General features: G+C 41.7%; 1 protein-coding gene across 7 annotated transcripts in view; it reads left to right on the top strand.

Annotated features, from left to right (window-relative positions):
* The window catches only part of PLEKHF2 (pleckstrin homology and FYVE domain containing 2), a 36,680-nt gene extending 15,219 nt beyond the window's left edge, over window positions 1-21,461 (top strand). The window contains exons 1-2 of one of the 7 annotated variants that reach the window (XM_054190531.1): window positions 307-442; window positions 19,131-21,461. In XM_054190531.1, coding sequence (XP_054046506.1) covers window positions 19,145-19,894 — 750 coding nt within the window. In that variant the 5' untranslated portion in view covers window positions 307-442; window positions 19,131-19,144 and the 3' untranslated portion in view covers window positions 19,895-21,461. Of the gene's footprint in view, window positions 1-306; window positions 473-727; window positions 1,076-1,095; window positions 1,382-19,130 lie in introns of those variants that run through there. The other 6 variants (XM_054190532.1, XM_054190536.1, XM_054190534.1 and 3 more) reach the window with 6 other exon arrangements.
* Window positions 21,462-22,376: the final 915 nt, after the last annotated feature.

Below are 22,376 nucleotides of genomic sequence, written 5' to 3'. Positions count from 1 at the left end.
TATGTAGAGAGAGGTAATGAAAAACGTGACCATCCGTATTTACTTCTGGGAGAGTGTGCTTGGAGCCATGGACGTAAAACATTAGCCTGGGACGGTCCGCAAAGAATGGAAATGTGGGGTTTTAAAAAAAAGGAAACTGAGGTAAATCTGTCGTGGCCTGAGATCCCCTGGTCCACCAGGTGCCACTCGTGGGTTGAGAAGCGCCGGGCCCACGCAGGGCGGCTCGGCGGGGCCAGGCCCGCGGCCAACCCGCCCGCCGCGGCTGGGACGGTGGCGCCGCCTCAGCCCTTCCCGCCCCGCGGCTCCTCCCAAGATGGCGGCGGCTCCGCCCCGCGCGGGCGGTGTCCCGGAGCCCGTCCCCCGCTGGCGGGGTGTATGACCGCGGCCGAGCTGGGTGAGGGTGGTGGGGTTGGTGGAGGTAGTCGGAGCGGAGCGGCACTGGGTGAGCAGCGCGGTTCCGGCCGCCTTCTGGGTAGGGGAGCGGGGGTAGTGTTTGGCTGCCGGGGCTGGTCGGGGAGGGTAGAGGGAAACTTTCCTGGCGGAGCTTTTCCCCGACGGGGCTTCAGACGCTGCTCCGCGGCCATGTTGGGAGCTGGGGGCTGCCTGGCGGGGAAGGAGGTTTGCCCGGCGGGAGGTGGTGGGGCTGGGGCAGTGGCGCTTCCCGCCGGGAGGCAGGCGGTGGGGCGGGAAGGACCTGGGGAGGAGCGGGGAGATGGCGGCGGGCGCTGGCGTGTCCCAGGGCGGTGAGGGAGTTGCGGGGCCTCGGAAACGACGGCGGGGGGGGGAAAACAACAACGGCCCCGGCCCCGCGGGGTTACATAAGTGCCCGAAACTCCCCCACTCGTGACCGGGGCCGGGCGGGACGGGGCGGAGGGCGCTTCCTTCCCCGCGGGCCGTGCCGCCGCCGGAGCCTTCCCCCGCCGCGGGGAAGCGCCTCGTTTTGCGGCTTTAACACCCCCCGCCCCGTCGTCGTCGTTCTGGGAGCGAGTCGCCTGAGAAGTCTGGATGCTGTAGTAAAAAAAAAACATATATAAAAAAGCAGCGGAACCGCGGGTGGTGCGGCTACGAGCATAAGGTGCTGTGGGTTTTTCTTGTTGTGTTTTTTTTTTGTGTGTGTGTGTGAAATCCTTGTATTTTGGAGAGGACTGCTCTGCTGAAGGTACGTGTGGCGCATAAGCTGTTGTCTGGAAGCGGCTGGGGAGAAGGCAGCCACATGTTTTTCCTCTCGCCTCCCGCGAAACGCCGCGAGCACGGGCACCGACGGTTGTACGCGGTACGAACGGCTCCTCAGGGCGAGAAGGGGAGCAGCGAGTCGGCCGGGCAGCGCGGCTTGGCATCGGCTCCTCCGCCGCCGAGGGAAGCGCAAGTCTTGACACGGAGCGTCGCTGCCATAGTTTTTAATAACCGAGATGACCCGTCGTATCCTTAACCCGAGATTGAGAGGGTTCCTTTGCCTGTATTTCGGTTGAATTGATGAGAGCGCTTCCAGAAGCGTCATTAGGTCCTAACTCCGGCTGTGGGGTGTGCTGAGTATTTGCCGAAGGGGTTGGTGCTTGTTTGGCCAACACCACATCTGAGGCTGCGATGTGCCTAGCAGTTTAAGTTCAGGCGAGGTTAATACAGGAGGCAAATACACGAGAATCGGTTTCAGAACTGAGATTGCCAATTCCTGTTTCTCTCCTGAAATAAAGAGAACTTAAATACTCAGTTTTCAAGTTCTGATGCTTGTATATTGAATTATTTTACGGATGGCTACCTGAGAGGAGGGAAGATTTAAAGATGGCAAATATTTAAAGGTGGCAATGTAGTCAGTGCTGAGATGCTAGAGATGATTTTCTTTGTATGCACTCAACATGTAGAAAGGAATTGTTCTTTAGCTCAGAAGGCAGTGTTTTTGCTGTTAAACTATATAATCTAAATACTGTTGACAAATCAAGTGACAAATAAAAATCCTTATGTAGTTAAATGTCGCGCATATCCACTGAGTTTGTTAAATAACGCTTTCCCAGTTGTACGAGGGCAGTGCTACTTATGTTGAAAACAGCAGTGAAAGTGAAGCGTTGTGTGCCTGAGTCCCAAATTCTTGCTTCTGAATGCAAATTGGCCGTGTGCTTTTTGGAGTGTCTATGAGTTTTGCCCATCATAGACACCCACATAAAGGAAATCTCTTAAATGCTAAATGAAAACGGGTGAGTAGAAATTTGGAGCTGGGGAAGCTGGATCAGTTTCCTCTCTCATATCTTCTAAAAAGAAATGGAGCAGTGTCTTTTCACCTAGAAGCAAGTTTTCATTAGATGAAGTGATGAAATGATTGTTTAGCAAGAGCTGCACTCTTGTTTCCTTTAAATTACGGGCTGAGACTTAAATCTAGTGTTAGTATGTCCATGGATGAACAGAAGATCTACCTGTAACATGCTGAAGCCCATTATTTTACAAAAATTATCGTTAAAATGGTTGTTCTGTTCAAACAGCTTTGTGACTTTTAGGTTTCACTGTTGTGGTTAATGGATGCGGGAGGGTTTCATCTCTCCTGAGTCAGCGCAGTAAAGAGAGATGGAACTGCTGTTTCAGGTGAGACACAATATGATGGGGCTTGGCACATCTGGCTGACCTTGCCAAGAGCAAAGTGAGGGCAAGAAAGGCAGGGTACAAGCACCTGGCTTTGCCACACTTGGAGCATTTTTGGTGACTTGTCCTCACCAAAGAGGGCTAGAGGTGTTAAAGTGAAAGGTTAGGGTCAAATGGCATGTAGATAGGGGAGAGTTGAGGTTTCTGATACTTGCAGATAGCATTTTCTGGAAAGGTGTCTGTTAGCTAAAATGTTAGAAGTGGTGGTGAAGCAAACAAACAGCGTGCAAGTTTTTGGTCTTAAAGGCCATTTATTAGTGGGTGATGTCAAATAATGAAACCCTAACATTGATGATGGATAAGTTTCTTGGTAGGCAAGAAAGTTTGTTAACTTCTTGGGTTTTGTATTAAGAAATTGAACCTTGTTCTGTACTGCTTCAAGTTTTAAAGGCATGTTTTCGCCTTATTTCAAGCTTTGTTAATAGTCAAGCATACTTTTCCATTTGATTTTCATGACTCTTTTTTAATGATAGATGAGGCTTGTATGTGCGTATTTTACTACTTGCAAGGATTAATTGAGTAATTTGGTGGAAGTGTGATAATTGGGATTGTTCCAAAAGAGAATAAATAAGGTGCAAAAATAGGCTTTTGAAGTAGAACTGCATATTTAAAACTCTTTCCCTATGCAGCAAATGCAAAGTTGACTGTTGTAGAATAACTTCTGTTTTCATGATTTAGCAGAGGACTTGTTTTTACAGTTGAGGGGGGTGAAAAGCTACTCTGTAGATAGGTGTGGTAGAACATGTTGAACATACTGAAGATTATTTTAGCATTGTCATAAGCTATAAGATGAGATGACAACTGTGTTAGCAAGCAGAGTCCTACAAATTCTGAGCCACATGAGTAGTTCTGTTGAAATAAAGGAGTCTGCTCGCATGAGAAGCGGCTTGACTGAGAGTTGTAGGACAAAGATTCTCCTTTTAAGAAAATAAATATTCTTGTGCATAAGTGTTATTGAACAGAAGAGTACTTCATGTTTTTCAGCCTGACACTGTAGTACTACCTAGTCAAAAATACACTCATATGTTTACTTTGGTTTTCTAAAGTTACATAAATAGGTAAGAGTGCTACTGCCTTGGATGTAATGATGCTTTTTTTTTTTTAACCTACTACTAATAAGGCAAACTTGTGGATTTTAAAAATTATTTTTAAGAGTGCCTCTTTTCTGTTTTTTTTCTTTGCATTCTTATATTTTACAATAAAACAGTTTCAACCATATTCTGTATATAATATAGCAGGATTTTTGCATTTTGTATAAGTGTAAAAGAAGGAAAAAAAACCCACAAAAACCCAGTTGAAAGTTAAGGATTTCAAATACAGGAATGTTCTCCCTACGTTTCCCCCGCCCCCTTCCTGAGTGTGATAAGATGACGTGAAACCTGTTAGTTACTGTGTTAAGATGCAATCTCTTGAGAAGCTATACTGATTCGAACAGATACAGCGGGGTTGTCAGGTAGTGATGTATCTTTCTATCAGCATCTTTAGCTTTCACTCGATACCTCTTGTACCTCAAACATATCATCTAGAGGTAACCGTTTTCCTTTTAAGTACTTAGTATGCCTTCTGCAAAAGGAAAAGTTACAGCATGTTCTCTGACATTTGCATTTCTAAAGTGTAAGCATAATTTGTTAATGCAAATTAATAGTAAAGAGTGTACTGCACACATTGCTGTGCAGGTTGTCAGATACCATCTTTCTCAGAACAGTGAGCTGTGCAGGTTAACTTCAGTGCAAACCTTTGTGCAGTTTTCAAACTTTCCTCTGGATTGTGTTGTCTTTGCTGCAGCAATAAGGGCCTAAGAGCAAAGGAAAATGGTTTGTTGGAAGAGAATCACGTGGGCCACGAGCCCCTGCGGTATTCTGGACGCTGTTTATTGCGCTCGGAGGCCTGGGCTGTGCTGAGTGCTCTAATGTCTGTACTCCAAGTGCTTTCCATATAACTTTAAAATGCATCAAACACATTTGACAAGCAGTAAAAGGGAAAAAGGCCAGCGAGTGCATTTCCCAGGAAGGCCACCTACAGTAAGCTGCTGTGGTTATGGGGCTCTTTCAGGAAATGACTTTTTTTTTTTTTTTTTTTCTTTTTTCCCTTCTGATTCTGTTTTAAATTTCTCCTGACTTAGCTGTCAGTACTTGGTAATGTAAAACTTCTGAGACTGATTTTTTTTCAATGTACTTCTGTTCTGATAGCTGTGTGTGACAGTGATTTTTTTTTTTAATTTTTTTTTTTTAACACTCCCCCCGTTCTGATCTAGGTTAGCAGCACAGACACCCTTTTAACACACGGGTTATGACTGAAAAGCTGGTGACATTGAAGACCGACAAGTTATATTTATGGTATCATTGTTAAAGCTTTCCTTTTGGTTTTGGTTGATAGCTGTCAGATGTCGGTTTTCTAGACCTTCACTGTCCACCTTTATGTCACCAGGTAGCACCATTGGGTGTAAAAAAGGGCTTATGTCCCTTGCTCAAGAAGGAGCAATTCAATGCTTGGCTTATGTATTTTACATATTGCTGGATAAATAAATGTTAAATATTGCTGGGAGGCGACAGGGACAGGTCCATGATTGCAGCACTTCAGTGTTGTCAAGCTTCCTGAAAATCACAACATGTAGTTTGATTCCAGGCCCCAAAATGTATTTTGGCTGCCTGCAAACCCCTGGTTTCTGCTGGGCTGGTGGTTTGTAGCCTGATGATGGCCCTGCTGTGCGCATGCTTACTGGGGCTTGAGCCATTTTTTGGTACCAATTTGAGCAGCTTCTTTCAAGAGGTTTAAATGATAGGAAAAAGATTCCCTGCAGCCAGCCATACTTGCCCTTAGTCTGTTCTTGCTGGTGAAATAGTGGTAGGAATTGTTTGGCTGCCTTTTTTTGTTTTGTTTTCTTCAGGATTTTAAGGACCTTAGTATGTCTGAATATTCTGGTTTCCTATTAAAATATTGAAAATGTTCTGCAGCAGTGCTTTGTCTGACTCTGTTAGGTAGTGGCCAGCTGCCTGGCCTCCTGAGAGTATTTCTGCAGTATTAGGGTTGCCCCCTAAAGTGGAGATTTCTTAACTTAAGTCAAGAGCAATGAAAAGGTGAGGTAGTTGCACCTGGTCAGAAGACTTGAGTGTTGTTACTTGGCTTGTGTCTTGTTTAGTTGTGTGGAAATGTTTGGAATTACTGAGCTGGTAAAAGAAACCTCTTTATCATGCAGCTTCTTCTCCTATAACAAGGTATCTGAATTTAAAGGACGCATGGAAGTGAAAATAATGAATATTGGTATAATAAAAAAAATGAAATAATGATGTGATTATGCAGCTGTGCTTGTAAACTGTGAGACTGCATGGAAAACTTTGTTTAAAAAACATGTCTGGATAAAAGCAAAAGTCCTTTTGTGTTGCAGTAATTTGTAGGAAGTTAATGTCTCTTGCTGAACTTTGACTACTTGGTAAGTCTTTCTGTAGCTTGGTCACGCTATAATCAATTACCCATAGTCTAGTCCCTGTTGGACTGTTAGTAAAATTCTGTACCTTCTCTTGTAATGACAATAAAAGTAAACTAAAAAAAAACTTAAACCAGAAAACTTATTTTTTTTTTTATGCTGCCTGTTTTAAGTACCTGTGCATAGTAAAAAGACATAAGCCAGTGATCAAAGTCGGGTGTGTCATAGGTGTGCATCCCTGAAGAAGGGGAAAATAAAATTCTGTTAACCTGAGGAAGCTCGTTTGAACATGTAGATGTTCTGGTAGCTCTCAAATGCTAAAACACGCAGGTGCTCTGAAATCTAGGAGGTGCTATTTTTAGTGTACACTTGTGTATGAGATATATACGTCGGAAATCCTTCTGTAAATGTTCTCTACTTGTAGGTTAAAGATGCTGCAAGAAGCATACTGGCAAATACTATTTATTTCAGTCACTGAAGACCAAATCCTCATTTTCATGTTGACCGAGAGACGGTCTATGTAGCCGAAAGCAAGTTGCCTCTGTGTGTGCTCTAAATACAATAGTCCATAACAACAGCAAACCACACAACCAATCTGGTTTTGGAGAACTGCTTGCAAGGTGGATTGGGCAAGACTTCTTGTAGAAGAGCTGTCTGTTTTTTCTATACTAATGATACTGGGTCCCCTCCCTGAAAGGATTTAAATAAGTCTATTTCAAGACTTAAAAGGTATGTTGATGCTGTGGATTCTCTTGGTGTGAGGGGTTGGCAAAACTTAAGCTTGCTCTGAAATTGGTCAGATCCTTTTGGTTGATTTCCACACCCCCCCCCCATGTCCCTCACCCAATGTCCATTTAATATTAAGTGTGGTAGTATTTGCCTATGTCAAGTTATTTGCTAGCCCAGATGTCCAGGTGGATGCCTCGGTGCTGCTGGAGTGGGCTGTCATCAGTTAAGCTGCTCCTTCGCAGGCAGTGTCTCGGATGGGAAGGGCACAGCGGTGCCTGTCCAGGCAGCCTGGAAGGGAGGGATAAGTCACTGCTGCCAAACTGGAAAATAACAATTGCTGGGAGAGTATTCAAACAGCTAAACAACTGGAGTAGGGAAACATTAAATTGTAAACAGAAAAACCTATTCCAGTGATTGGCATTGCAGCCTGGTTGAGTGATCCTTTAGGCACTGGCCCAGCACGTGTGGTTTGTGTCTGCTGGAGCTTCCTGAGCCGGAGCAGCATCCCAGGCTCCTGTCCTCCTCCCTTGACTCTTCTGGTGTGTTTCTAAGGAGTTGGTCTATTGTCTACTGTTTTTCTGATGGCTTTTAGCTACTCAGAGCTGAGGAGAACTCTGGAAGGATCTTAAATTTTTTTGGCCTTAAGATCTGTGGAAGCTGGTTTTGATACCATATTCTGGTGTATGTTCCCAATGCTTTGGTTAAGGTGAAAGATTCAGTCTGCTAGCACCAGAGGCTAAGCTAACTGCCGCTAGCACTCCTAAATACATGCAAATGCAAAGTCAAAATAAGAGGGTATTTTCCTGTAACAGCAAAGATTTGATCTGAATATTGGACTTTTTTCAGTTGATTGTTAATTAATTTAAAAGGGCACATGTGTGTTACATGCTTTATAAATATGTAGTTTTTATATATATACTTGCAAAAACTCATCCTTTTTACTTATACTCATTTCACTATGCTGACAGCTGCAAGTATTTGATATGCCCATAGCTGCCTGGATCTTGCTTTCTGTGCTTTGATGGATGAGTTTGGAAACACTGCTCATGGTGGGTCAAGCCTGCCTGTTCACCTGTTTGTGGAACTCAGGTTTTTGGGGTTGTGTGGCTCTAGGGTTGGATTTCTTGTTTGGGTGGGGTTTTTTTTTTGTTTTTTTTCTTTAAGATTCCTTTAATTCTAGCCGTTACCTTTTTTTTCCACATGCATGCACCTCCTCTTTCACATCTTGAAAGGCATTAAAAATTTTCTCATCTAAATGGCAGCAGTACTGTGTTTCATAAGTGCTTTTCAGACCCATGTAAGCCTGTACTGGTGCTTGGGGATGCAGATGGATAAGGATGTGGAGATGAAACGAGTTTAGGAAGTTGCTCCTTTTGTTGCTTCAGCCCTTGACTGCCAGGTGGGGGATGGAGAACTGTATTTCTTTCCAGCGGCAGCTCTGTCTCCGTCATGCCAGGAGACAAAAACAATATCAGCTACCATAGTTTATTATAAATAGAAGCCTGACAGTGGTAACAAGCAGCTGATTTCATTAAAAATCTGGATCTCTTACAAGAACATTGCTCCTGGGCTTCTGCAGTGAGGTCTCCTCTCCCCTAACAGGCATTCATGGACTTTCTCCAGTGAAGTTGGGGATAAAAGGGAAACACAACCATTTCCAGTTTGTCTAGGAATGGATTGAAGCTCTCCTGATCATGTACTTCTCTGTGGTATTGTTTGGGTTTCCATCTTTCCTATTTTCTGTTACGGCCAAGTGGGAGAAGGTAGTGAGAGCAGCTTTGAGACTCAGCAATTCTGGATTTTCGTGTGTCTTTAATGGGCGCCACATGCTTCTTGCTTGGAGCAGGGATGCTGGCATGACGGCACGTGGCGTTATGGCCAAGGTGGTTCCTCTTACCCTTCATGCTGGGCGGGCTGCAAACTGGCCAGACTCGTCTGGTGGGGCAGCCCACTTACGCATGCTTTCATTTTCCTCGGGTCTCCTCTGTGATTATTTAACATTACAACTCATTTGGGATGTGGGAGCTAGTCTTTCTGTTTACAAGCAGATCGAATTGGTGTTCTGTTTCCGGCTGAGGTTTATTGTGTTAAATACCAAACCTGGTGAGAAGCTGATTGTGCAGAAGGTGGATGGGTTTGCCTGCATACGGCAGCTCGGGCAGTGTGCTAACTGTTCAGCAGAGCAGCCTGGATAGTAAACCAGCATTGCTCTGCTCTTGCTGTGCTAATACATGTGCTGCTTGGCAAAAGAGAGAGTCTTTTGCTAAAAATAGCTTTCTCTACCCAAACTAGCTTCTGAGTGGATTGGGGAATATAAGGTCATACATCTTGAAAGATCTACCTAGAAATGATCTCCATCCCCAAAAAGGAATTGGTCTTTCCAGGCATTCCTCGCTCAGTTGGATACTAGCTATTGCAAATTTGAAGAGTAACACACTTGCCATGCAGGTTTGATAATAGAGGGTTTTTTTGTTGTTCTTCATTTAGAATCACTTACATTCTATGAGCAATTCTTATACCACTGGTCAATTAAAGTGAAATGTTAATCTTTCCTTGTAACTCAGAAATTAGAATATACTAAAATTAACTGCAATGTATTGAAAGAATTACTAAACTGTAAGATGTTAGGCAGTTAAAATAGGGATTTCTACATTGTACCTTTCAAGAAGAGTTTTAGTGGGACTAGACTTGTGACAGTCATTTGCAGCAGTTTAAAAACAAAAAACAAACATCTGTCTGGGTTGTTACGGTAATTATAGGTTTATGGTGGCATCTGACTAGACAAATGCATGGATTTTCTTTCATGATTAATTTGGACATGACTAAATGCTGGACTGAGAAATAATCTAAAGATTTCTAAAATACTGGCAAGACAGAGTATTCGTAGTTCGCACAGTATGATGTTATGTGGATGCTTTTAATGTGTTTCCAGCATGGTTTCTGTGAGTCTGTGGCTGATGCCAGAACACCAGCCAACAGGTTGAGACAAATGAAAGGTTAAGGCTGCTGGTTCATACTGGATATACCAGTAAGGGAGTGAGTTAGCTCATCTGTGTTTCCCCATGTCACAGCTATTGCTCCACAGGCTTGCGCAATGCAGGAAGCCATGTCTTCACAGTGGGGAAGAAAAAATAAAAAAATCATATTAATGTAGAAAACATTACCCTGAGAATCATAGAAATGAGACTTGGGAGAGGTCCACAGTATCCTCTCTTCTGCTTTCCTGCCAGTGTAGTATTGATTGGTGCTTACACTGTTTTCTCTGTAGTGTTTGGATGAAAAATGTCACAAACATCTTTGCTTCCTTAAAGTAATCCGAAGCAGCCTTAGTATTGCCACCATCCTTTTCCGGTGTTTTCTCTTGCTGCTTTTTTGACTTTATTGAAGGCCCATAATTAATAAGAGCATGAAAAAATGGTGCAAAGAGGCAACAGCATACATTGCCTTAAGGACAAGGTAATATTTTTTTGTGTGTGTGTCTGTAAATAAAGTTAAAATTTCTGTCTTGCTACCGGTACCTTTCCGAATGCTGCAGCCCTTAACCAGATTAGTCAAAAGTGATTCTGGATAAAGACTGTATTGAAGAAGTTCAGAGGGATCTTATTGCCTCCTTTCCTGCTGTCATCTCTACTTTGATATAGTATCTTTAATCTCTTGGTCCTTCTTATTTCTTTGCAGTATTCTGATGTAGCTTTTTGTCATTTTTGATACTTGTATGTTTCAGATACCATCAGGGTTATCCTCTGCATCCTTAGCAGCTGGTTACAGTAGCAACAGCAAGACAGTTTGTCAAATACAACAGTTTTGGAAATACTTTTGTGAAGAGAATTATTAGAGAACTGCTTGTTAGAAGGCTGTATTTCTCTTTAAGTGACAGTTGTTGTCTTGTGTTTTAAATAGCATCCAGGACAGCTAGCTCCAGCACAGTTACAGGCATTAGCTCTTAGCGGTGATAAAGACCTTTAGAAAGCGTTTGTCATATACGTATCTCCTCTCAACATAGTATTTCTGGGGTGAAATTTCTTTTAATTTCATTTAACTTTATGGTCAAATTGATCTTTTTACTCTTTCATAAAATGCAACTGGCGAATAATGGAAATATATAGTGAAAACCCTGCAAGTTAATTGTTACAGATGTATTTAAGTAACTGTAAAATATAGAATGAAATATTAATGGATTTATAAATGGGTTAATGGATACTTAAACCTTCATTTTCCTCAATATTTTATTCTACATACTGGATGGTAGAAATAAAGTTCAATTAAATACCTCTTGTTGGTATTTCTGTATAATCTTTAATCCAGCTCTTGGTATTACCTTTATGGTCCCTGACAGGTGGTGCTGACTTGTGCATGAACGCTTGGATTCTGATTACAGCTAATCAGATCTAAGTGCACAGAAAGCTTAATTTTGCCAACAGAGATGACACAGTGAAACATTCAGGACAAGCGATGGTATCATCCTTCTCTGTATGTGTTGGAGGAGGCTGTGTAGGAGAAGAAACTAGTGAGGCCAAAGTAAGATTTAAAATTTATCCCAATTTCTGACCTGTATCAGAAACTTAGAGTATCTGCTGTGCATGTGTTTAGTTTGGCACTTTCACACACCAAAACTAGACATTGATAAGTTTCCTTAAACAGGCTGCACTTCAGAAATTTACACTGTGTTTTACTTGGCAGTGGTGCAGTAAGTCAAGTGTTGCTCTTAAGAGCAATATGTCTAATATTAATAGAGATTAGAGTACTGTATTTACAGTACTGAGATGCCTTCATAGCTGAAAGTTTGTCCACAAAAAGTAGCGATACTACCATTTCAGACAGTTTTAAGTCAGAGGGGTGCTTGAGGGTACTGGGTAACTTAATTGTTTGTGTTTATTCAATCGTAAGTCAAATTAGCACATCTTCCTTGCATAGGTAAAGTGCAAGAGGAAAGCTGAATGAGTCTGACGTGATAATGTATAATGATTATTTGAAACCTGTTATTAAAAAAAGATATGTGACTATGTACTAAATGACTGATTCTGCCTGATGATCTCTTTTTAAGGAGAGTGTGATGTTTTCCTCTGTAGATCCAAAAGATGAGTCATTTTACAAACAGTCATTTAATGCACATTAGATATCTGGTCTGCAGATAGTCCTTGTCCACTTTAGGTTTACAATTTACTTGTTTCTGTCTTGTAAAAGTTTTATTGATCTTATGTACCTTTCATGTATGTTTAACTTGTGTGATTAAGTATAATAAAACAAGACTCAGTTCTGCTTGAAATCTCTATTTTATTCAGAGCCTTCGAGTGGTGGAGTCAGATGTGGTAAAACCTTTGACTTTTGCCTTCAAGTGACTCTAAACAGAAACTTTCCCTATGAAACACATGTGTTACCCTTAGGCAAGAAGGAAAGTGGGTTACTTTGAATGTATGTGCTGGAACATAGTTGCTGATGGCTGTATGTACAAATGCAGGTGTGAGAACAAGGGCTCTGTATGACAGCTGGGTAATTATTGGGAAGTTTATTGGGTTGCAAGGTATAATGTGCTTTCATTTAGATCTGCTATTTCTACATATTTTTTCTTTATTCCTTTTGGATTCTGCCATTTCCGAGTCTTCTCTTTTTTGTTCTCTACATTTGCTTCACTGCAACAATATCTAGATCTCCTTTCATCTGATCTAATGGTGTGATCAGATACTGTGGTTAGAGACTTTTTTTTCTAATTGGACTCGTGTTACTGAATCTGGCTTGGAAACATCCAGTATCTGCTCCTGCTTTAGGACTGGATGGGCCTCTGTGTGGTTAGTTTTGAGCTCTTGTACTTTTTTCAGCAGTTTAAATACACTTTTCTTCTTTTTCCTTTAAAGCTGTCACCATAACTGTAAATGTACATAGTAATGGATGAGGTGCCTGCATCCTTATACCATGGCTCTGAGAAATCTAGACTGCCTGGTTTGTATTAATGCAATGTGTTAAATGTAACTGTTAACAGCCTAATTGCTAATTGTAAAGATGATGATAAATACACTGGTAATTGTGGCGGGGCCAGTAGTGTTTTCCTCCCTTGAAGAAAAATAATGCTAAAAATTAGATGCTTATTAATTAATGCTTGTTAGGGACTCGTTATTGGACAAGACTCGTTCTTGCCCAGGCCAGGAAGTAATGGAGCACTGCCAGTGCTGCTGTGTGGATAAAGAAACTTGGGAATTTGGATTGTGTTCCTCTCCTGCATACTGTTTGTGCCTGTCCTGCAGTCGTGATGGTGGTATGCCCTGAGCTGCGGTGAGGAAATGTTTTTGTGCTGAGCTGTATGCAAGCCGTATCACTATGCCGTACTAGCTCTTTTTCATCTCGTTTCTCCCCTCCAGCAGCTTTATGTTGTCTGTGGTTCTGCTCTGTGGCGATCAGGCCAAATGCTACAGTGCTGATGTATTAGTAAAAGACTTTTCTGGCAGTGCTGAATTAGGTGTAGCTATGTCAGCCGGGGTTGCTTTCTCTTTAGTTGACTCCTCGTGTCTGCCTTCAACTACAGCTTTTCTTCTGTGCAATTTAGTCTGGCCTCTATCAAGAGCAGAGCTAGCATATAAAATAAACATTTTCCTATTTTTAAGTAAGACCTGTAGAAGCATGGAGTCGTGGGAGATCACCAGTTTGGTCACCAGGATACAGTGGCAGAAAGAAACAACTATGTGGGGAGTAACTTGTCAGTGTGCAGCAACCCTAACAATTATTTTCCTGCTGTAATAGTCTGGAATGTTAATGACCGTAGTAAATACGTGACTTCCTCAACATGGGTTGTGTTTTAGGTAAGTGGGTAACTTCTTAGTTTTTCAAAGGTTTCAGTAATATCTATGTTGGCTCACTCTGAAGATGACTCTTCTCTCCAACAGGATACAAATGTAAAACTGGAGTGAAATAGGGGAGGAACAAGATCTTGATGTCTTGATAACAGAATTGTTACTTCTGTAGAACCTACTTGTGAGTAAAAGTAGAAATAACTTAGTGTGAAACTCCGTTCTGCATAGCAGAGGAATTGGGGCTTTCTGTGTCATGAAATATTTTGTGCCCTTTAAATAGCGTATTACGCTATGGAGATTAAAGCCTTTGCCTGGCATCTTCATAGTGAAATGGGCTTACTGAAAGCATGCATATGAGGAGGAGGACAAACTGAAGGTATTGCAGCATTTTGAGAGTTGAAATCTATTTATTTGGAAAAGCTGCTAAACCCTGCTCATGGTGCGGCTCTGTGTAGCTAATTTTTCTTACAAGGCTATCTATTTATTTTTGGAATGTTTTGACTAGCAGCTAGTTCTACAGTACAGTCTGGACACAGAAAATGAATCTGGTGTGATGGTCCTTATAGACAAATGGAGCCCTTCTTGCATAAGGGCCTGGGGACCTTCAGGAGTTTGTATGCAAATAGTGTGAAACGAGTCAAACATGATAAAAGTCTGAACAATAGGTTTGAGGTTTTTGACTTCACAGCATCCATAAACCTGGACTGTGCATAAGATGCTCACACTTTCCCCTTAAGTGGAGCTGTGTAGCCTGTCGTTTGAAGCCCATGGTTCTGCGTTATTCCTCACTTGCTTTGGGAAAGATCTGGGACATGTTTTCAGTGATTTGCCATCGCTTGGGAATTGCTTTGTTTGATCGGGTCTTGAGACCTTGTATCTTGAAGACAACCCCGTATGTGCTTCTTATAGTGGCCAACAGTAGAAACTTCAGAAGAAAGTTTTTAGCTGTCAGAGCACAGGATGTTGTCACCCAGTTCCAGGGTCTGATCTGTTACCTTTTACCATATATCTGAATATGCTTTAAGAAAAGATTGTAATTTTAAAAGACTGGTAACCGATAACCTTGCATAGCTTTCGGACTATGACATCTTGGGTTAAATGTTCCTTTGTGTGCCCAGACAATGTTTTAATTTAACAGCTCCTTGGTCTTCATGCTCATGAGAAGAGGTGCACCTCTTCTCCTAACTTTAGGTCTTGTGACTTAGGGATGGCTTGTCTGGTCTGTTTTTTCCACATTTCGTTATTATTTGTAATTGTGATACTTTCTAGGTGGTTTCTCATGATCCATTTGTGAACTTCCTTCCTTTCTCAGAAAAGGCTAATGAAGGTGAATGAGCATCAGCGTGCATAGGATTTCAGATGGATTTTTAGTTTTTAGTTCTCTTAAAAACTTATGAGAAAAATGTTGGAGTGCCTATTTTAAAAAGTCTAATCTATTAGTGTAGGAAAATACAATTCGTGTCCTGGAAAGGTGGAATAATCCATCAGCAGTCTGTGGCTTTTATTGCCTTAATTGAGGCTGGTAGGTGAGAATTTGTTGAATGTTATAGACAAGAGTTTCAGTCTAGAAGAGATGCGATTATCTTGTCTTTCTTATTAGTCCTTCAGTTGCTGTGGATTCTTGCTTTAAGTCTGGTAAGTGATTATTTTCACAACAAGCTGAAAGTACAGTCCTCAGCACAAGTTCTGGAGTCATGTGGCTTGGTTTCAAGCCATGATGATTATTAAATGATCCTAGTTGGAGCTGTTTTCTCTTAGGTTGTCCTAGAGAACAGCTAATTAAAGCCTTTAGCATTTTCTCCCCCTGTTTTCTTCTCCCAGTGACTTCTATTTTGAAAGCTTTCGTGGTGACCTTGATCCAAGTTTGCTGTTTATTGGCAGGGAGTGCAGCGCGTGCTGGGTTGGAGTTGAAGTCGTGGGGCAGGGAGTGCTTCCTACAGGTCATTGTAGCTTCACACCAAGAGCTTGCTTCACTGAAGCTCATCAGTATAATTGTGGGTGGGTTTTTTGGGGGGAGACGGGAGGGAATTCCCTTGTGGACTAGCAAAAGCAATTAACTTGCTGTAATTTGCAGATAACTTGAATAAAAGTGTAAGTTTAGAAGTGGCACATGTTGATTTGTGCCTGCAGAAAAGTGTATTCTGGCCTGTCCCCTTTGCACTCTCCGGACTGATTTCCTTGCCCGCTTCACAGGGAACATGGGATTACTGAATAACTTTACACTGACCCTGTGACTGACTCCTTGCTTTCTAAGTCCAAAGCGGCTGTCAGCTCAGCTTTGGCACTTGCAAAGGCTGTTTATTGCCAGTATGTTGTTAGGTGGAAATGGTTATTTGGTAGTTAATGGCAATTAACCCTCATTCCAAATCCTGGGCTTTAGCAGTCAGGCACCTGAATTTGATTTTTGAGACTAGGGCTACAGCAAATACACATCAAAAAGTTCCTAGTTTATCTTTTGCATTCCCTCCTTTGTACTTCCTCATTGGTAGATAGATGAGAGTTGGGACAAGCCAACAGCACTTCTGTGGAGTGGCACCTCTGTGTTAGACAAGGCTGTAGTAGAAGTGAAGCCAATCACTTACCCGAAAAATTCATTCCCAAGTGCCAGTATGGTTGCTCTTTGCTGTGTGGTAGTAGGTAGGTGGAAGGTGTATATGAAAAAAAAAAAAGGGGGGGGGAAAAGTGGATAGATTTTAATGATGAATAAAACATGTAGAGGGTGGGTATTGTGTGTCCCCATGCGTGTAAGTTAGTATTGGTGCTTGGAATGCTTGAAAAAAAATAAGGTGTCTATTGAAAGGTAAATTTTGGACATGCCTGTATAGTCATAGCATTAAAAAAATGAATCATGTTGATATAACTTGAGTCTTCTGCTGTTCTCTAGGAGGAAAAAAACACAAACTGTAATACTTCTGTTTACTTAGCAGTGTAAGCCAATGTATGCAAGGCACTGTCTTAAGAACCTCCTTTCCCATTGTATCCCTCTACTGCGGCTATCCTGCCAACCTGAGACCTAAAACTTTCTGGTTTGTTCTTAACTTGATCAGCCCTGATCTAATTCTCTGTGAAGATAAAAGAGCCTTTAAAAAAATGGCACAAGGGAGCAGGGCAGATATCATAAATAGGTATTGCCACAGAAGGAAACAAGGCAGAACCGTGTCACATAAATTTGGTATTGCAGAAGGATTTAGGGAATTAGTACAGTGTCCACTTCTGGTCATCTCTTAGAGGGAATGATGGACAAAGCTTCGAGAACCTTGACAAGACTAATGGTTCAGAAAAGTAGGGCTGGTGAAGGAGAGGGAAATAACAGGGTTGTTGGTGTTTTTTTGGTTTTGGTTTTTTTTTTTCCTTCCACTTGGACTCCCAGTCTTCTCTCTAGAGATGTGACAAGCATTTCAGTCCTCAGAAAGCTTAATAGAGGAAGCAGTGATGGTTATTCTCATTGAAGAGTGAAAAGAAATGTTTGTTTTGCAGTGAGGATGACTTAAGCTTACTGTTAAGAAAATACTTTCTAACTGATCAAATAGGGAGCCACTGGACAGGGAGGAGGTCAGCCTTTTTTTATGCAGCACAATAAAATCTCTTGAACCCTTTTTATAAGGCAGTTTGTTTGGTCTTGGCCTTCTGCAGATCAAAATAATTCCAGATTTGGTGGCTTTGTAATTCCACTAATCATAAAACTGGTTAACATGATACTTGCATATTGTAACTAGTGCTGTAAGGCACATAAATAAAACTCAAAAGTAGTGCTGAGTAATATCTTTAATAGATTCTTCTGTCTTCAGTGTCAGACTTTCATACAAGATAATGTTGCGTGCAGAGCTTAAAAAGAAAAGTCAGTTTAGTTACATCTGAGCAAGCCCACTTGTCAAACTGTTTTAGTGTGGAATTAATTAGACTCTCAAAGCAGAAACTTAGAAGTTATTTTTTAATCACACTTAACATTGGGCATGTGGATTTGTATAATCACAGGTAACACACTTACTTAGATGAGGCCTGGTGAGAGGTTTCTCTGCTGCCAAATTTCTGTGAAGAAGTTTCATCCATATTTTGTAAGGAAGTATCTGAGCTTTCATTCATAGGAGGAAGATTGACTGGACTGGGTTATGGCAGAGTGAGTGAGTTTGAGCCTTTTTTTCAGCCCAGTTTGTTCTTGATGACAGGCAATGTAGATCTAAAAGAAAAGGTAGGTGAACACAGGGGACTTCCCAAACTGCAATCGTGTTGGGAAGTGCAAACAGTAGGCACTGGAGTGTTTGCTCTCCTTCAGGCCTTAGTGGCTGTACCAAAGGGTGTCATGAGCATCAGCCCTGTGGTGGCTGGAAAGGCCAGCACAGGAGAGCTGTCTTTTGCATGCTGAGAGACAAGTCTGCCCTCAGTAGTTGCCTCTGTTGGCTGTCTCAAGCACAAGGGTTCATGGCTGTACTTGGGAGGACCTTGTGGGGAGCAGATCTGGATCAGACTGGCAGGAGTTCCCTTTGCCTGACATCTGCCCAGGAAGCTCTAGGGTAAAAGACATGCTAAAGAGTGGTTTGTTGAGGTATGAATCACTATAGCGACTTCTTATTTTCAGTTCTCTGTTAGGAATTTTACCCTTACAAGAGAGAATCTAACTTGCTACTTGTGGATGGATGAGGGGTGGTTTTAAGCTGTAACTGGAATGTATGTACTCTTTAGTTCATCAGCACCTCCTGAGAGACACAAAGCCTTCTTGCCTCAACTTTCAGCTGGTGCAGGTCACTTAATCTTTCTCAGGAGCAGTTGTGAGCGGTGTGACTTGTCCTCTGTGCTGGGCCATCTGTGTACATTGCCTGATCATGATGGATGCAGATGTGGCTCGAGGAGGGTGGGTCTGTGGGGCCCCTGCCAAAAGAAGGCAGCAGCAAGCAGGTGATGGGCCACCAGCTGTGACTCGCTCCCTGCTCCTGGCTCAACAGTTTGCCATGAAAGCAGATGTGCGTGGGGTGCAAGCTGTGGTCTGTACAAAATGTTTCTAGTTCATGGTTTTGGCCTGTGATTTAAGGTTTACGTACTGAAGAAAGAGCGATACTGAGGTTGGGTATGGTGGTTTCCTGTGTGAATGTCAATTATATCATTTTTTTTTGTGATGTTAACATGGGTCTTCAAGCTGCTCAGTTAAGTTGGTGTTTCTGTCAGTATTAGAATTTGGAATGATGGATGATGTTTTCTTTTGCCATACAGAGAGCAGGTGCAGGAGGATATACAGAGAAACCTGAGCGTTGAACCAGGATGCAGTAACCTTACTAGAGAGGAAGGCTCCTGGTCTGTTGCCAGAGGCTCTCAAGAGCAGTGCTGTAGGTGCTGGCTGTGTGATAAAGATAGCTGTCAGCTGGATGGAACATTTTTGCTTTCGACAAAAAGACTAATCGACTGCTAAAAATTCTTAGGTGTTAATACTTATTTAAATCTAGCCCAAGTTGATGCCTCTGAGCCAGCGGGTTCTGTGAGATATTTTAAGAAATGCGGGGTTGGTACCTTCCTTGGGGAAGGCTGCTGTTGAATCAGTCCTGTTCTAACAACAAACTTTTTTTTTCTAATTTTAGGATAGTTGTGAAAGATGGTGGATCGCTTGGCAAACAGTGAGGCAAATACTAGAAGAATAAGTATAGTGGAAAACTGCTTTGGAGCAGCTGGTCAACCCCTAACTATTCCTGGTCGTGTTCTGATCGGAGAGGGAGTGCTAACAAAGCTGTGTAGGAAGAAGCCCAAAGCAAGGCAGTTCTTCCTGTTCAATGACATTCTTGTTTACGGTAACATTGTCATCCAGAAGAAGAAATACAATAAACAGCACATAATCCCACTGGAAAACGTCACTATTGATTCCATCCAGGATGAGGGAGACTTACGGAATGGGTGGCTTATCAAGACACCAACCAAGTCTTTCGCGGTTTACGCTGCCACCGCTACAGAGAAGTCTGAGTGGATGAACCACATAAATAAGTGTGTTTCCGATTTGCTTTCCAAAAGCGGGAAGACTCCTAGCAATGAACATGCAGCTGTCTGGGTACCAGACTCAGAAGCCACTGTGTGCATGCGCTGTCAGAAAGCAAAATTTACACCCGTCAACCGTCGTCACCACTGTCGCAAGTGCGGCTTTGTTGTCTGCGGGCCTTGCTCTGAAAAGAGGTTTCTTCTCCCAAGCCAGTCTTCCAAGCCTGTGCGAATTTGCGACTTCTGCTATGATCTTCTTTCTACCGGGGAGATGACTGCTTGTCAGTCCACTAGATCAGACTCCTACAGCCAGTCACCTAAATCATCTTTAAATGATGTATCTGATGATGATGATGACGAAGACAGTAGTGATTAAGGACCAGACATTTTTTCCATGTGTTGCAATTTGTGTTTCAAACCATATGGAGCTGCTTTTGGGGAAGTCTGTAGTGAGGTTCCTCAGAAAAACCCTGTTCTAGCCATAAAATATGCCTGAATAACTTCAATTGCGATGTGCCTCAATCTATGAATTCTGTAGACAATATTTTTTTCACTCCTCTGCAGGGACAGACTGTTGCAAATGTTATCAGAATATTTTCCAACTTCTTATACTTGAGTTGTGTCTAGTTTAGACTTTTGTGGAAGATTGGAGAATAAAATGTACTTTCTTAATTTAACAACCCATATTTCCTAATGCTTCATATTGATATGTTATATGGGTTTTTTTACATATGGGGAGGAAAACTGTAAGCATGCATGGAATGGTGATGTTTTGGTTAATCCCTCAGACCATCTTATTTTTCTAACCATTGTAGATAATAAGTTGAAATGTGACATAACTTACAAACTTAAATGTCACAAAACTTGGAAATTGTCTTGTTTTGCTCTTATTTATGACTTCCTATGCCAAGCAGTGCCTTGTACCAATTGTGCTGATTCAGGAAGAAGCAAACCTATGTCCTCTGTATTTGTCTGATGCTGGTATCTGAGAGATTGTTGGTGCTATTGAAAATAATGGCTGTGTTCAAAGTGGAGCTTTGACAAGGTCATAACTGTACCCTGTGGTGGGTGATAGAGACCCGAATCTCATGTCCTCACCTGTGCAGGCAGACCCGAAGACTCCACAGATTCCCACAGGCTTCAGTGGGGTTCTTCTTGCAGGAGTTGCATTGCGGGTCGGGATCTTGAGATGAGAAGCTTAGGGTGACTCTTCATGGGGACTTCCATGTTTTCTTTTCAGAACAGTTTGTAAGTTTCAAATTTGGCAAATGCGTATTGAAATTTTAGTTGGGTGATATAGCATTTGAATGTGATGGCCTCTATATTTTTTTTTAAATAATTCCCCCAAGCGATGCTAAATTGTTTCTTAAAACATTGGTGAGAGGGTTGGTTTGTTTGGGTTTTTTGTTGTTTTTTTTTTTTTTCTCCAGGAGTTTTACTGGCTTGTTTAAAAATAACCTCCTATTCTGAACAAAAAGCCTGCAAGTATCCTTATAAAATTGGCTTTCCTTTTTACACAGCTGACCTCAGGTTAAATGTGACATGCAAGTTATTTCATTCTAGATGTATACCCAGGACCAAGAAAGATGTATTTAAGAACTGTAATGAAATCGTCAGTGCAGAAAATGTCTCTATCATAGTATTCATTTTTACTTTTAATAAGTTCTTGAATACAGAAATGTCATATTCCTATATAAATGTAAAAGTTAGACTTGCAAAGACGTGTTAAACCCCCAAATGCTATGTTTCTATATTTTTATATTGGTAGTGTCAATTTTGAAGCAGAAAAACCTCTTTGAAATAGTTGTATGAGTATAGTAGCAACTGACTTTATACAAAAAAAATGTTAACCTTTTGTATCTCTCTAAGTGACAATTTCTGCACTGTTTGCCTTGGTTGGCAATAATTGGGTTAAATATTTATTGAATAAACAATCAATGCTGCATATTGCACTAGTCTCCCATTCTGTACATTGTAAATGTCAGTCAGAATCTTTTTTTAAGAAAAACTAGCAGAGCACTTCAAAGCTGTAGCCCTCCATGAGGTTTCTGGTGGCTAAAGACGCACTTAGCATCGTTAGGGGAGGCTCTCTGCATTAATAGTCTGCAATATATTGCTTTGGGTGAAAATTGCGTTAATGTTTTTAGCTTGAGCAATATCTAAAAATAAGTTGGGTGGTTTGTTTTTTTTTAAAAGCACTGAAGAGTATTTAATCTACATTGAAATAAGCATTAAAAGGGGAAAATGCTTTCTGATGGAGACTAGGGACTAGGAAGATTCTGTAGAATTGCCCGGTAAGCAATAAACAATTGTACATACTCAAAGACTGTCTGAAATAAGTAGCTACATGTACTTAACTCCGTAAAAGATGAGGGAATGGTGACCTGCAGCAGGGGAAAACCATCTGTTTCTGAGAAGGCACTTTCAGTTGATAGTGCTTACTTTTTGTACCTCTCTTACTCAATATTTATATTTCAGGAATGGAGGCTTGTCAGCTTCAGTTTTTCTGCAGAATCAAAGTACAAACCTCCCTTGTACATACCTTCTGATGACTAACAATGGTTTTCTTCCTGATGCAATTGTTCCCTCTTAAGCTGTCAAATATTAACTTGTCTTGTTAAAGAGTCCGTCTCTTTGTGTACTTTCCCTGTGTTTCTATATGTTGTGCTTACTTTTCAGCACTTTTTAGGGGGTGGGAAGAGGGGTGCCGACAGTTAGATCACATCCTATATTTTGCAGAATGTTCTTGTACGTACTTCAAATATCTTTTTATCTGTGAAAGCAAATTGCACTATGCTGCACTGATCCCTGAAGCTGTAACCAAACCAATGCGTGCGTGTGGGATTTATCATCTGCAA

This window comes from Rissa tridactyla, chromosome 2 (assembly GCF_028500815.1).
Source record: "Rissa tridactyla isolate bRisTri1 chromosome 2, bRisTri1.patW.cur.20221130, whole genome shotgun sequence".
Lineage (NCBI taxonomy): Eukaryota > Metazoa > Chordata > Aves > Charadriiformes > Laridae > Rissa > Rissa tridactyla.
The sequence above is the reverse complement of the archived record's forward strand: the minus strand, read 5'-3'. Positions and strand labels throughout refer to the sequence as shown.